We start from the raw sequence: 14988 nt of genomic DNA, 5'->3' as shown, positions 1-14988 counted from the left end.
CCCCCTGCACATCTAGCAGTGTGGTAAATACAAACAAATCTTTGGACAGATTTGCACAACCACATGAAGGCTGTGCTGTTTGTCACCCCAAACTTATCAAAGCTCCAGCCCCTTAAATATTATGGTGTTTAAGGTTTTGTTTTTTTTTGCAGTTTGGATCTTTTAATATTACAATGAAAGTGAGAATTGCCTCAAACCTTTGTTTTCAGTTCCCTAAAACACTGTTTTTGTGGGGATGGAAGGCCAAAACACACAGAAAATACTACATGTGGACGAGGCCTTAATCAATATATATTTTTTCTCGAATATAAAAATGTTTAAACAAATTTTTCTTTAAAACTGTGAAAATGCATCAGTGATAAACACGTAATCGTTAAACGAAACAAGCTCTGAGGACAGGCCTTCCGACCACAGTCGCCGCCCATGGCTCTTACCTTGCAGCTGCAGCTGCTCCAGGGCCAGCGTCTCCAGGGTGTAGGTGCAGAACTCCAGGTTCTCCAGGGCCTGCACGCGCGCCGCCTCGTCCTCCTCCTCCTCCAGCATCGCCCGCAGCTCCTCCGCTGTGCACGCGTACGCCTCCATGTCGTGCTCCACCTCCTGCAGCCGCAGCAACAGGCGGTACTCTTCCTCGCGCTCCCTCTCCGTCTGCCTCTCCATCTCCATCTGCCTCTCCAGCTCACTCTCCTCCTCCAGCTGCCGCTCCATTTCCTGCTCCTGGTGCGCGGCGAGGTCGCCAAAGTCGTCGTCCGCCGGCTGCTCCGAGCCCTCGTCGGGGGTGTAGAAGATGGGGCTGTTGGAGCTGTGGTTGCAGGATGGAGGGGGAGTTGTCTGTTTCGGGCAAGGAGGAGGGGGACGCGGGGCCCGGCGGGCAGGTTTATAAGGAGGCGGGGCGGGGGGCCGAAGGACTCTGGGGCGGGGTGGAGGGGGCCGCAGAGTGTTGCGCCTTTCCAGCGACGACGGGGAAGAGTGGGGGGGCGACGCTCGCAGGAAGTGGGGCACGGGAGAGTGGGAGGAGCCTCGGATGATGTCACACTCGCTGCTGTAGTCCAAAATGGAGAAGTGGCGCGAGACGTGGCTTTGACCGCCGCCCACGTCTTGGTCAGCGGCGGAAATGTCGTTGTGGAAGCCGGCAGCCGTGTTGGTGCCGCCGTGCGGAGCTGTCAGGCTCCTCTCGAACTCAAAGAGCTGCTGCGATAGCTTGGCCTCCAGGGAACCCGCTGAGGTTATCAGGGCGTCCAGGGTGAGGGAGCCAGGCAGTAATCCATTAAAACCACGGCCCGTCTGGTTGGGATGGACCCGTCTCTCTGCGCTACCTGTCATATCAGCATCGCTGACGCTGGCGTGGCGAGACAGCTTTTTCTGCCTTTGGCCTTCCACGATGCTAATTAATGCCTTGCCAAGAATGCCGCCTTTGCTGCTAACGGTGGCGCCATCAGCTGGTGACCTCTGGGATGTTCGGTCTGTAGACCAACCTCGGAGGCTGCTGGGAAGGGTCAGGCTGTGAAGGTGTTTGGGTGGTGTGGACGATGCCTTAGACCCTTTACCGTTTTCTGCGCTGGAGGGTTTGTGTAACAGGGTGGCAAATTGCTTCTTGCTCAGCGCAGGAAGGAAGGTTCGGGGTGGGAGACTGGGCCGTGCAGGTGGAGCAGACCTGGGTCTCACAGGTCCTCGCCTGGTGGGGCCGACAGGTCTGGGCGGTTGGCAGTGTGCGGCGCCGCTCCTCTGTGCTGAGCCTCCCCGCTCCTGTGTTGGGGCTCCGGCGCCGTGATTAACCCGTTCTGTCTGCCACCGCCGCTCCTGCTCCGCCCTCTCAAAGTAGTCCAGGTCCCACACCGTGTGGTCCTCGCTCGGCGTCCACTCAGAACCGTACCCTGGCGTGGTGGGACACAGCGGACCGGAGCTGTGTTCCAAGGTGCGAAAGTCTTCCACCTTCTCGCTCTCCGTTTCGGGGACGTTTGTTTCCCCCGCCGTTCCCCGCCCATCGTCTTCCAGTTTCACGAAGCGATGAGGGAAGATGCCGCGTCTTCCCTTCAGCTCACCCTCCAGCCAGCCATCCTCCAAAGTGCTTATCACGTGGATACGATCGCCCACGTCGAAGTCCAGCTCCCCGGGCTCCATGGCCCGGAACTCATAGAGCGCCACTCCGTACAAGCCACCCTCCTCGTCCTCCTCCTCCTCCTCCTCATCATCTTCCAAGCGCTCTTCCTCTTCTCTTGTGTCTTCATCGTCCTGTTCAGGCATCTCCTCATCCTCCTCACCTTCATCCTCAATTCCCTCCCCTGCATCGAAAGGATCATCGTAGTCCAACTGCTCAGAGTTATAGTTCAGGTCCCGGCAGCCCACTGGATCGGGGTCCTGTGGAGAGCGGAGGGGTCCCAGGAGCTCCACGAACCCCTCTGGGAACACCCCCCTCCGTCCCTCCAGCTCCCCCTGGAACCAGCCGGGCTCCGGGAGGCCCGTGATGATGATCAGGTTCCCCTCGCGGAAGTCCAGCTCCTCGTGGAGCTGCGCGTGGAGGTCCATGAGGGCCCGGGCCTGGCCCAGGGCGTAGGGGGGGAGGTCCGAGGCCTGGGCCTGGGCCGAGCGCTCCGACAGCTGCCGGGATCGGCCCGACAGGTGGAGCTCCTTCACGCAGGATGAGGGGAAGAGCCCGCGGGTGCCCCAGGCGTTGCAGCCGCGTCGCCAGGTGACTTCGAGCTCCATGGCGTCCCCGGTCTCCCCAGCCACAACATCACCTGGAAATAATAATAATAATAATAATAATAATAATAAAAATAATAATGAATAAACTTTATCTCTAAGCACTTGTCAAGATAGTTACCTCGTGCTTCATAGAGAATATTAAATAAAAGCAAACAGAAATATAAAAACAGAAAATACACACACACACACACACAAGACACTTAAGCCCCTAACTACTCTCCGGGCGCCGCTATAAGGCAGCCCACTGCTCCTAGATACATCAGTTACTAGGATGGTGAAATGCATTTTGTTGCCTCAGTCAGTACTTGTACTCTGTGTAATGACAATTAGTTGAATCTATCTATTTATCTATATATATATATATATATATACTCAGTTCATACTGAAAAAAAGAAAAGATTTAATTTAATTTCATTTCAACATGTCCTTTAACAATGGATATGAAATGCCGAACTTAGTCACAGCTTGTTATAAAGTGTTGGTGCATGTTATCACTTTTTTGTGCTAAACTGCTGCTTATAACTCTCATAGATTCTCTCATATTCTTTCCCTGCTCATTCCAGTCTAGGGTTGCAGGGGGCTGGAGCCTAGTGCAGCTTATAAGAGACCTGGGGGTGGGGGGCAGAGGAAAGCGCTTTAAGAGAGGCCAGCCCAGTGCAGTCAAGACTAAACATTTATTAGAAAAGGTTCCTTCTCAGAGGAACCACGTTTGAACGCACCACCAGGCCTCAGTGTTTTGTGCATTTCTCCCGAGCCTCCGTAAATCCTCTCCCGGAGCCTGCCGCCCGTTTCCACCGTTGTTATTTCATTTGAAAGCACCTGTATCGGGGTCAACTTGCAGCTAATGCCCCGGGAGACACAGGAGTGGGAGGAATGTTGGCTGCGTGGCCAGAAGGTGGAGGGAGGTCACATTCCAGAGACCTGTGTCTCCACCTCCCATTGTGTCTGGGATGGAACAGTAGAACACACAGGAAACACCGTTACTACAGGACGGGCGACCGCTTGTTTATTTTGATCTCGGAAACGTTGTGTGTCCGGCACAATGGAAAAACTGCGTTGAAATCGAGGGGGACTCGGACGTGATGGATTTGGAGGAGCTGTATCGTCTCGATATGTCCGGGAAATATCACATAAACAATATCACTCTGCATTGTGTGACGCACGCAAGGAAGAGGCTGTAGGACTACGCTGCTCTGCCGAAAAAACAGCAAAATGGAAGCTGCAGAAAACAAAAGAGAAATTGTAAAGATGGTTTTGCTCCATGCTACCTTCAGACTTTGCAGGGGTACTGGTATGGGTGCTAGTTAAATGATGTTCCATTTCTTAATATTATTGTATTCAAAATAGGTCGGACAAAAGAACTACACACGGTGTAAAAAGGAAGGGGTGCAAATCCATGTCTGAAAAACAGTTTGTAAATGTAAATACTGAGGTGACTGGCGACATCTAGTGGCAACGAAGGAGAGAATTAAAACGCTACACTGTCAGCCAGCAAGGACGTGCAGCATATATTAATAATATGTAATTATATGTTGGTCTCTCAGAGGGATTTCACCATTATTATATTTATTATCAAAAATTTTTTTTATTTTTTTTGGACTGTTGCAAATCCTCATTCTGATTCTGATGTGAGACAATGAAAAAAAGAGCAGTTTCTAATTACATATACGTTGGAAATGGTCAACACGGTTTGTAACATTCAGGAGATTTCAATTTCAGTCGATAATTGATTTAACTCATTTATCTGACCACCATGATCTTTCACAACATTTTCTTCGCGTTCCTTAGCGTAGCTTAGCGTTCATGCGGCCACAATACTGCGAGCATATTTGTCACGTGTGTTCTCCAGACGCCGCTGTTGGGTCTCGGCCTCTTAGAGTGTTACGTCTTTATTCCGTGTGCTTCCTTCTCCCTCCGGTCCCGCAGTTCGTCTCCGTCCCCGTGGATGTCTCCCTTCCTGTCTCCCTGGTGATGTAATGCCCCCCGTGTGCATTTTATTCCCCCTCCCTCGGTGCGTCTTGTTGCTAGTTCGTCTTTACCCCCATGTTGGATGTTACCTGGCTCTTCCATTAAAGGCAGTTCCTCGGTTCACCCCAGCCCCGCGTGTCTTGTCTGCATCTGGGTTCCGCTACCACAACCCAAAAGAAGAGACTTTTTCTTTTAGGAAACTACTATTATGCCTCGCCGCCATCCGCTGGGTCTCTAGTTTTGATAGAAGACCCTCCCCCTTCATCTTGAATGAGCATTTTATTTCCGCCCCGGATTCAGAGAGTTATTGGGAGACCTCGTCAAATGAGTTCTCCATCTCCTGTAAGCAGCTTTGGTTTAGCAGTCACAACCACCACAGCACTTCCTCTGAGACTATTGCAACACAAAAACTGTGATACAGCGTTCTTTAAAATTGATAAATAACCCGTGCAATACCATCTAGCCAGTTCAGAGGAGGCAACTGTGGAGTAAAACTACTCACTAACAACCACCACCACCACCACTATTAAACACCAGAGAGCACATTTACCTGTGGACGCCAACATTAAGCTCCTTCAAATCAGTAGCGTTAGGCCAAGCAGAAAAACACGACCAGTTTGAGTTACAGATGACATATCTGCGTTTTAACAAATATACAGAATGGCATTGTTATTGCGGTCACAGGACTGACATGCACATTGTGCGTCACAGCAGAACCTCATTTATCCAATCCCCAAGGGGATGACTTTTATTCGGGAGACTGAAAATGTTTTATCGACTGAAACCTTAATGAATATATAAGAAAATGTTTTGCCCCCCGAGTGGTTTATTTAAACTCCACCAGAAACAAAAAACACGAGTATTTGACATGATTAACTCTTTTTGCTAACTAACTAAATAATAATTCCCCCTTTCCTAGCGACCAATCAACGTAGTTCGGTGGGGCACGCAGCACTGGTAGGGCACGAAGGAATTGCAAGGGCTTTGACATGACTAATTACATTTCATGAAAAATGTTTTTCGTCTAGTCCTTGTAATGTGAGGGAGATGGACTTTGCAAAAAAAAATTGTATACCACTGACACTGACCTAGTTGGTGGGAAGGGGAGAAGAACCTGGAAGAATCTTGAATGAGCGGTAGGTTGGGATAAGTGATAAAAGAGGTTCCTGCTTGCACTACCTAAAATAAAACCCCAAAACAAATATGAAGCCACCATTTTCCTGCATACGAGGGCGTATGCCGGCGCCGTACCTCTGTTCAGGGACAGGTTCCCTGCCTCCGAGGACGGGAAGTCGTTGATGCACACGTACAGTCGCTCTCCGGGCTTGGTCGTGGGAATGGTGACGGCTTCCACGAAGGTGCTGGGAAACTGGCCTGGGCGGAGACAGAGCATCCAGGGTCAACATGGTGGTACCGCCTTAGCATCACACGTGTCTCCTTTAATAGAGTGGAGGTGGACCGTCCTCTGAAACCCTGTCCCTTGGGCCCTTTTTTTTTTCTGTTTCTCTGTTGTTTTTTAGGTTATATTTGTTGTTTACCATTCGGTTTATTGCCATCTTTTTATTGTGTACAATTAACTGTTAGGTTTATTGTATATTTACCAACTTTACCATATATTGCCATTTTACTTTTTTGTATTTTTATCGCATTGCTTAATATTTTGTCTAATGTTCTGATGTGAGCTGTAGAGACAATGCAATTTTCCACCTGGGATTAATAAAATATCTATCTATCTACTCCTGTGTCCAAGCAGACTAGATGGCAATGCTATTGTTTTGGTTCATAGTTTTCAATTTATTGCTTTTCTGTCCTCACAAAATCTAATTCAAACACAAACTAACTCGGACCAGTGTTGACTGCACATCCGGATAATCGAAATGAGACGATTCCCATCGGTCTAGTTTTTTGTACGTTTCCTGCATTAGGCCTGAATTTAAACACACAGCCTTTATAAATCACCCCTGACCTCTCACCTGTGACCCCATCCTTGTTCCCGAGCAGCCAGAACTCGTCCACCAAGCTGAGCACCTCGATGACGTCGCCGGTGAAGAGCGGCAGCTCCTCAGAGACGCTGGGGAGGAACTCGAACACGGCTCGCACCACCGACCCCGGCTCCATGCCTCATAACCTGCCGAGGAGCAGGAGAGAGAGAAAGAAAGAAAGAAAGAAAGAAAGAAAGAAAGAAAGAATGAAAGAATGAAAGAAAGAAAGAGAGACAGAGAGAGAGAGAGAGCGCTATCAGTGGCCAATGGGTGTCAAGACGTTGTGTTGTGAAACAGCGATGTGTGTTCATACGCCAGGAGGAGACAGCTGTCGCACGTTTCCCAATAAGAGTTCTCTGGGGGACCGACCACAGCTGTTTAACTGCGCCGAAAAAAACACATCCTTAACAGTGCAGCTGATGTTATTTTCCTTCTTCTAATAATTATTAATTTTCTAAGCAAAATTCTTGTTTATTCATATTTAAAACGTAAGACATTTATATAGATTCAAAATTATATTAAAGGGTCATTCCACTCTGGGTGTCTCCTCCAGTGGTAGTACAGTAACTCCAGACAGCACTGAACCCCAAATTGCCCCTGGGACGCAGCACTACGAGTGACTGAACCTACGCACCGACCCCTTCTTTGTGTTGCTCATGGATAACACATCATTATATTAAGATAAATGCAATTCTGCAGGCCATTATTTTGCCATTAAGCTGTACAATCTCACCCCTTGCGAAGCAGTATTTGCCTTTGTGCTTGTCTTCAGGGCAGATGAAGCAATAGGTGCCCATTTCCACTGTGAGCCCGCCACAATTCTCTGACTTCCGTCAAATGTGGCCGTCAAATGTGAGAATTAGCGCAAGATGACCCACTGGCATGAAAACATATTTAACTTAATACACACGAGCAGATCTCGATGATTAAAGAATGATAAAAATAGTGTGCTTGCAGGTTGAACACTCCTAGTCCTAGATGGCATAAAAACACTCTGTTGTATGCCAAGCACGCTGACAGTACAGGTTTAAAAATATAGTAATAATAATAAGATTATAATAATAATAATAATGATACACAAAATACACTGATCTTGGGGATTCCCTGACCTTACTATTTCTTTGCAAATACAGATTCAGAGACCTACATTTACAGTACATCTTGATACTGGGCACGGATTGGATCCATTCAACTCAAAGCTAAAACCCATATTTTCTCACATATTATTTTGGTTCTCTTTAAACAGATCGGCTGGTATGATGTAATAACTTCCGCATCATCACAGGTTTGAATTATTTTTGTACAAGCATGTGTTGCATGCAGAGACATGCCGCGTATGCCCACGTTTAAATCGACAGTAGAGAAGAGAGACACTTGTATGAACAGTTTACTGTACATGCATGTGCGAACAGTATGCAGGACTCGTACATGCTTCTACCTTGCTGGCTTTGTGATTATTTTATTGTTTATTCTTCATTCATAAAGGGTGATGGGATCGCTGCTTGTGATAATGATGCAAATAAACGAACGCGTTTCAGGAAGTGTTGGTGGCCAGCCAACCGTAGAGTATAAGCAAATAAGACATTTATATAGATTCAAATTTATATTAAAAGGGTAATTCCACTCTGGGTGTCTCCTCCATTGGTAGTGTAGTAGCTGCAGACAGCACTCAACCCCAAACTGTCCCTGGGACGCGGCACTAAAAGTGACTGAACCTACGCACCGACCCCTCCTGCACTCTGACCCCTCCAATATGGCTGACCCTAGACTTTGATGTGCTCGATACGGGTGACCCTTCACTCTGACCTCTCATGATGCAATACACAGAGCCTTGTGTGTGTGTGTGTGTGTGTGTGTGTGTGTGTGTGTGTGTGTGTGTGTGTGTGAGAGAAGGGGAATAATACATATCAAGTGGAAGCACTGAACTATGATTCCTATACAACGAGTTCTTGTTGTAGTCGAACGGGTCGGATTCCATGAGAAAATCTGACCACTCACTGGAACAAGGCGTGGGTCAACATGTCAAGGTCTCATCCTATGAGATCCACACTACATTCATTATGTATGCTTGTGCTTTGCTTTTTCACCACTTGGTGGCTCAACCAACACACATCCACATACAGCACAGCACCCGAAGTTCACTGGTTCTTGAACCCCATGGTTGTTTGACACCCTTCATAACTAAATGAAAAAAACAAAACACAGTTGATCTGCTGATTTAGAGACTAACGAGGCCTTCTCTGCAGAAACAAACCGACATTCATTGGTCTTTAGCATAAAGAAACTAAATCAAACTAAGTGTTTGAAATACCTATCCGCTCGTTAATTAACTAAGTTCGACACAGGAACAAAAATAAGATTTCCTTGACAACCAAAGCCCTTCTCAATTGTTATCTAGAGACGGACTACCCGCAGGTGTAACCCGGAAAAGAGATGAAATTGGAGAGCAGGGCAGTCGTTTGGCCGGTCAATGGGGCCTCTGTGTCGGGTTGAGCGCAGAGAGAACGGGGCTGTCGCCCGGCTTCGTGCCACCGTCCCTGGGGAGAGAGAGACGGCTCAGGTTCTAGCGGTGGGTAGTGGCAGGTGACCAGGAGAGGAAGATGAGAGACGGAAGCAGGGCTCAATCACACATGGCATTTGATCATATCACAATGTCTGCTCAGTAAAAAATCTGATGTTAAAAAGGCAAACTGCGATTCATCACATTGAACCATGTGATAAAAAAACGGTACTTACCGACAAAATGTCTCTTCTTTCGACTAGAAATCTCTATTTCTACCACACTGTGTCATGACCCTATGATACTGCAGTAATATTTATTTATTGTCTGGCCTCGGTCTCGACACTAGTAAAGGTTCTGCTTGATAATTGTGGAGGTCATTCACACCCAGTGAAGTGGCCTGTGATAACACAACACCCCACAGCGTAAGAGACCCAGTGAAATCCAATCCATCCTGTTTGGCAAAAGGCTGAGGTGTGAGTGGGAGAGTGTGAGTGGGGCGTGAGTGGCAGACGGTGGGGTAAAAGAAAACCATGGTCCTGTTCCTGAAGGGACGATTTGAAGGCTCGAGTTTGGCTTCATGCTCGCTGCCGCCTTGGCAGGAAACGGAGCCACACCTTTATAGATTTGGGCAGCAGCACGGAGTCACGGTGTGCTGAGGTGAGGTCGAGGGGCGAGAGAACGCCCCGCAGACATTCGGAGGGAGGCAGAAACACGCCCACCATGCTCAAACACAGGGGAGGGACCTGCCTGGAAACTCTATTTAATTCTTGATATCCACAGCACACACATACAAAAAAAATGTGCACTCAGCAATTGTAACCTTAAGTGTGATAGAATATATTGCTGTTTTCCATTGACTTCCATTCAGACAGAGGTTTCTGAAGCATCTAGTGGCCATTATCTGAACTGCAGCTTAAAGGACTTACACATGGACTTAAACACTCCATAGTGGTTGCCACTTGAATCAAACCCCTATTAGACATCCCAGTGGGGTGTTTTGGGTGCATTAGCACAGGCAGAACACCCTAAACCTTCGAGTGTACTGTCCTACAAGGAAACAAGAAATGTGACTCAGTGTCACGTGACAATTGTGAGTAAGACTCTGAGATAACAGATCAATAATAATTGCCCTTCCCTCAGCTCAAAAATGTCAGGTAATTCTCCATTGTATAAACCAGTTTTCCGCTTCCTTGTTTTCTCTGCTCTGGCCAACAGCATGGCAGGGTTGCCAGTTTTCCCCGATTTCCCATCAACAAGGGGTTTGTTTTAGGAGGCTCTGGGAAGTGTCGGAGCAGCCTCAGGGCTGAAATCCACCACTCCATCCCAGCTACATGGAAGACATGTGCTACAGCACGACAAGAGGTTCTGCTTTCCTCAGATAGATTGTATTCACGTCAGAAAAACTAATGAGGGAAGACACGTCACTAATTCACTAATTAAGTGAAGCAAAACAGTGAGAGCAACTTTGAGTGAAATAAAACCTTTTAAAATTGATTAACTTGATGAGATTTGTGTTGCTCATAGATAATACATCATTATATTAAGATAAATGCAAATCTGCAGGCCATTATGTTGCCTTAAGGAGTACAATCTCACCCCTTGCAAAGCAGTATTTGTCTCTGTGCTTGTCTTCAGTGTGGATGAAGCAATAATTGCCCACTTCCACTGTCAACCCACCACAGTGTGGCTGACACATCAGTGTGGCTGAGAATTGGCGCAAGATGACCCACTGGCATGAAAACACATTTCGTTTTATACACAGAATGCGAGCAATCTCGATGATTAAAGAATGAAAGAAAGAGTGCCACTGCAGGTTGAGAAGTTGAACACTCCTAGTCCTAGATGCAATGGCATGAAAATAGCACAGGTTTAAAATAAAAAAAATAAAAATACAATAATTAAAATAAAAATTATAATAATAATAATAATAATAATACACAGAATGCACTGATCTTGGGGATTACCAGATGCCATTTTTTCTTTGCAGACACCTACATTTACAGTACATCTTGATACTGGGCATGGATCGGATCCATTCAACTCAAAGCTAAAACCCATATTCTCTCACATAATTTTTCTTTAAACAGATCGGCTGGTATGATGTAATAACTTCCGCATTATCACAGGTTTGAATTATATTTGTACAAGCATGTGTTGCATGCACAGACATGCCGCGTATGCCCGCGTTAAATCTACTGTATGGAAGAGACACGCTTGTATGAACAGTTTACCGTATATGCATGTGCGAACAGTATGCAGGACTCGTACATGCTTCTATCTTGCTGGCCTTGTGATTATTTTATTGTTTATTCTTCATTCATAAAGGGTGATGGAATCACTGCTGGTGATAATGATGCAAGTAACCTAACGCGTTTCTACGGTATCAAAACAACAGACGACCAAGTCCTTGTTTGATCTGGCTTTCGGGGATGTTGACCTGTTGCGATGGACGGCGACCAGTAAGATCCAGTGTGTCCCCATTGAAACAGCACGTTATCTTTGCTAAGCCGCAACCCAAATAAAGAGCGACACCGACACCGAGCTGCGGCAGTTTCAGGAAGTACGTGCCTTCATCCCCACTCAGATGAGCCGGCCAGCCAACCGTCTCACAGCTAATCCTGTGTGAGGCCAGACAAGCCTCTTAGTGTTATTTAGGGCCCCGTCAGTGTGTCAGTGGTCCGTGAGTGCACGGTGACTTCTAAACGCCCACGCAGCCAATGACCAGGCAGGCTCGCTGTTGGTCAAGAGGAGGTGAAGGCGACCGGGGGTTGGTTCTGCTGCACTGAATTTACTGCACATTCAGCAAGACTTCTGAAATATTAAATGTCCTAAATGTGTGATAGCAAGGCCTGACAGGGCATGCGTGGGTTCCGGCTTCACTTTTTTAAAATATCCTTTCGAATGCCATCTTGAGTCAGATTAAAGAGCCTCTTTGTATTAATAAAAAAAATAAAAATAAATAAAAATAATAATAAAAAGCCCAAAATACTCAACCATCATGGCAGTTGCAAGCAGATGTTTCCTTTTTAAAGCGGGGTACACCCTACAAGACAATAGAGCCGATTTTGGCCCAGAAGTCCAGATTGCGAGGGATGTTACGAGTGTTTTTCACTCCCCCGATTTGCTCGGAACGCTGATGATTCACAGATGATGCACGGTGTCTCGTCCATAAATGCTGCGAACCAAAAAGACAGCATCCAGATGTGTTTTCTGACTCCCAACGGTGCGCACGTTCTTGATTGTTTGTTAATGGGGAACCAGGCCATAGCGCCTCCAAATGTTCAAAAACACTTCTCTTTGCAAACAGCTCTCAAAATCAAGTCATTTGGATTCTAATTCCCAGACACGTCGGAGAACAACACACACAGACTCGGTTGTTGGACGAGGAGTTTTTTCTAGTTCTGATCGGGCTGAAAAGGAGACTTTTACTTTAAAGTATGTCTCTTCGACAAAATGTTTTTCATCGTTTAAAAAGTGGACGTAAACTTCAACTCACATACTTAACCTCAGAAACCCTACTGGCACATGTGTTCATAGGCCTGGGAGTTCATCAAACCACTAAACCGTACAGTGTTCATTGTGGGAGACACAATGTCTCCTGCTATAAAGTACACGGGGCACTTTGCACTCGGAAGGCTCTTCCTGCCACGCCTAAAATAAAAGGCGTGTCAAAACTTTAAGATTTATGACGGTAAGCGATAAGATACGGCGACTCTGAGAATCCTGGCTCCAGACAACGGAGAGAACAACACTGTAAACAGATACAAACCCAGTGGAAGACGAGCTTCACAGGTTCGAATGAGAATGTCATGACTTTAATTCAAATTTAATTACTTTGATTTTATATATATTATATATATATATATCTCATTATTTTTATTTTTTTCCCGAGGCCAAGCCTGATTTTGAAAGCGTCACTGAGTTGGACATTTCAGTGTTTGAGAGACCATACACTGGACATTCTCTGTCAGAATCTGTACATTTATAGTAAATAATATGATGACGTCATAAAGCATCTTACTGTAAATCTCATGTCGTTCATTTAAGAACAAGACGCGTGAAGTCTCAGTCGAGCAGGACCAACTGAATATTTTGGGTCGAAGTTGTTTGGTTTTTCACCAATATCTGCTCCGTAAGTGGATCGATTCGGATCAAATTTAAATCACGAGATTCTTGTTAGATCGCGGTCTAAACGACACCTCGACCGTTGTTTCTAGGTTATGCCGAAGTATGTGTTCCAGATAGTTTTAGCCGGGTCGGACGTATTTCGGCGTCAGACGTACTGCAGAGCTGCCAAGATATTGTGAGAACCCCAACGGCGGAGCAGTCTCCGTGGTGTTTGAGTGACTGCCGCTCAACGACTCCATCAGTCACTCACACCGTGGCCGTCTCCTGACGAGGATAATCACAACGTATGAGAGCTACTACAGCTAACTATATACAGTACACACATTCATCTCATTAGGATGTACCCCTTGAAATGCATCATCTGGTAAAGTTACCCAACATGTTTACCAACTAGAGATGCACTGATTGCAATTTTCTTGGCCTATTCCTATTCCTGATTTAGTCTGACCTACGGACTCTGAATTGTGATCTGCTGAACGTCCATGACAAATACATCCTGATCACGCCCACGTGACTGGACAGGTGCACATACGGACTACGTGTATTATCACGAAGTTGGTGTTCCAGATAGTTCCAGATTCCGGGTTCTCTGAAACGCAGCACGATTTTCAGAGTTTACGTTGAACACCGCATCAGCCCCCGCGGTCCGTCGTCTCCTGGTCGCTCATTTCGAGGAGCGACCACTATGCGGTCTACACAGCGCAACCCTCCTGTCTTTAAAACAGCCGGCCATGTTTGCCTGTCAGCCAGAACTTCTCATTGTTATACCTCATCGTGTTGTCTGCGGAACTAGAGCCGCACTCTCAATGATGGCAGCTGACCGTTTGGTGTCGTGTCGGGGAACGATGACGTAGTGCCGGAAACGTGACCGTTCCATGCCGCGTGGGGCAACAATGACCGGGTGACATAATGACGCAGTGACGACCTTCTGTGATTATTTAGAGTTTTCTGGGTTCTGGTTTTTCCCGATACGTTCTGAGTCCATGAAAGGCATCATGGACTCCTACAGTTTGTATGTTATGACTTCACCAAATCTCGCGAAAGGGACACAACAAACTGAATGCCTTTATTTACAAAAAGAGTCAAACGAAAAGCCCCGCCAACGATACACAGACACCTGCACATGCGCAGTTTGTAACCACTACAGAGCGATGGAGTCTACACCACGCGGCTCACACAACGCAAATGGACGTCCGGAGCCACAACTTGCACATATTAAACGAATTGGATGATGATGTCACAAAGCGTCTTACGCCACAATCTCATCCCGCTCCACCACCTGATCGGAGGTTTTAGAACCTTGGCGTATCGGCTATGCACAAACGTTATGCTACTTCCAGTAAAATTTCTTCTCGCTCTGAATGTAGATCGATATGGATCAAACTTGAACCACAAGATGTCTGAGATGTCCTGGTTCTAACGAGACCTCGACCGTGTCCATGGGCCAGTGGTTGTCGTGGGCCAGACACTTTTTGGCCGAAATATGCCAGGGAGAATAATAATAACAAAAATCCAGGCTGGACCCCAAATAATAATAATAATAATAATAATTAATGGAGAAAAGAAGAAGAAAATGTGTGAGACTGTCTAATTACTGTTGTCACGAGAATTTAGGGTTAGGGTTTATAGGTGTCTTGCTCAAGGGCACCATAATGGAAATCGAATAACTACTACTACTAATAACTACTTATACACTTTTCCTAT

The 14988-nt window shown here is 46.6% G+C and overlaps 1 protein-coding gene across 1 annotated transcript in view; it reads right to left on the bottom strand.

Moving 5' to 3' along the window:
- Positions 1–14988, bottom strand: part of dnmbp (dynamin binding protein) — a 62705-nt gene that overhangs the window by 37064 nt on the left and 10653 nt on the right. The window contains exons 2-4 of the mRNA XM_080021018.1: positions 6645–6799; positions 5923–6045; positions 435–2735 (exon numbers count right to left, since the gene is read on the bottom strand). Coding sequence (XP_079877144.1) covers positions 435–2735; positions 5923–6045; positions 6645–6789 — 2569 coding nt within the window. The 5' untranslated portion in view covers positions 6790–6799. The remainder of the gene's footprint in view (positions 1–434; positions 2736–5922; positions 6046–6644; positions 6800–14988) is intronic.

Source organism: Zeus faber (genome assembly GCF_960531495.2).
Source record: "Zeus faber genome assembly, chromosome: 20".
Classification (NCBI taxonomy): domain Eukaryota; kingdom Metazoa; phylum Chordata; class Actinopteri; order Zeiformes; family Zeidae; genus Zeus; species Zeus faber.
Note: the sequence above shows the minus strand (reverse complement) of the source record. Positions and strands in the feature narration are given on the sequence as shown.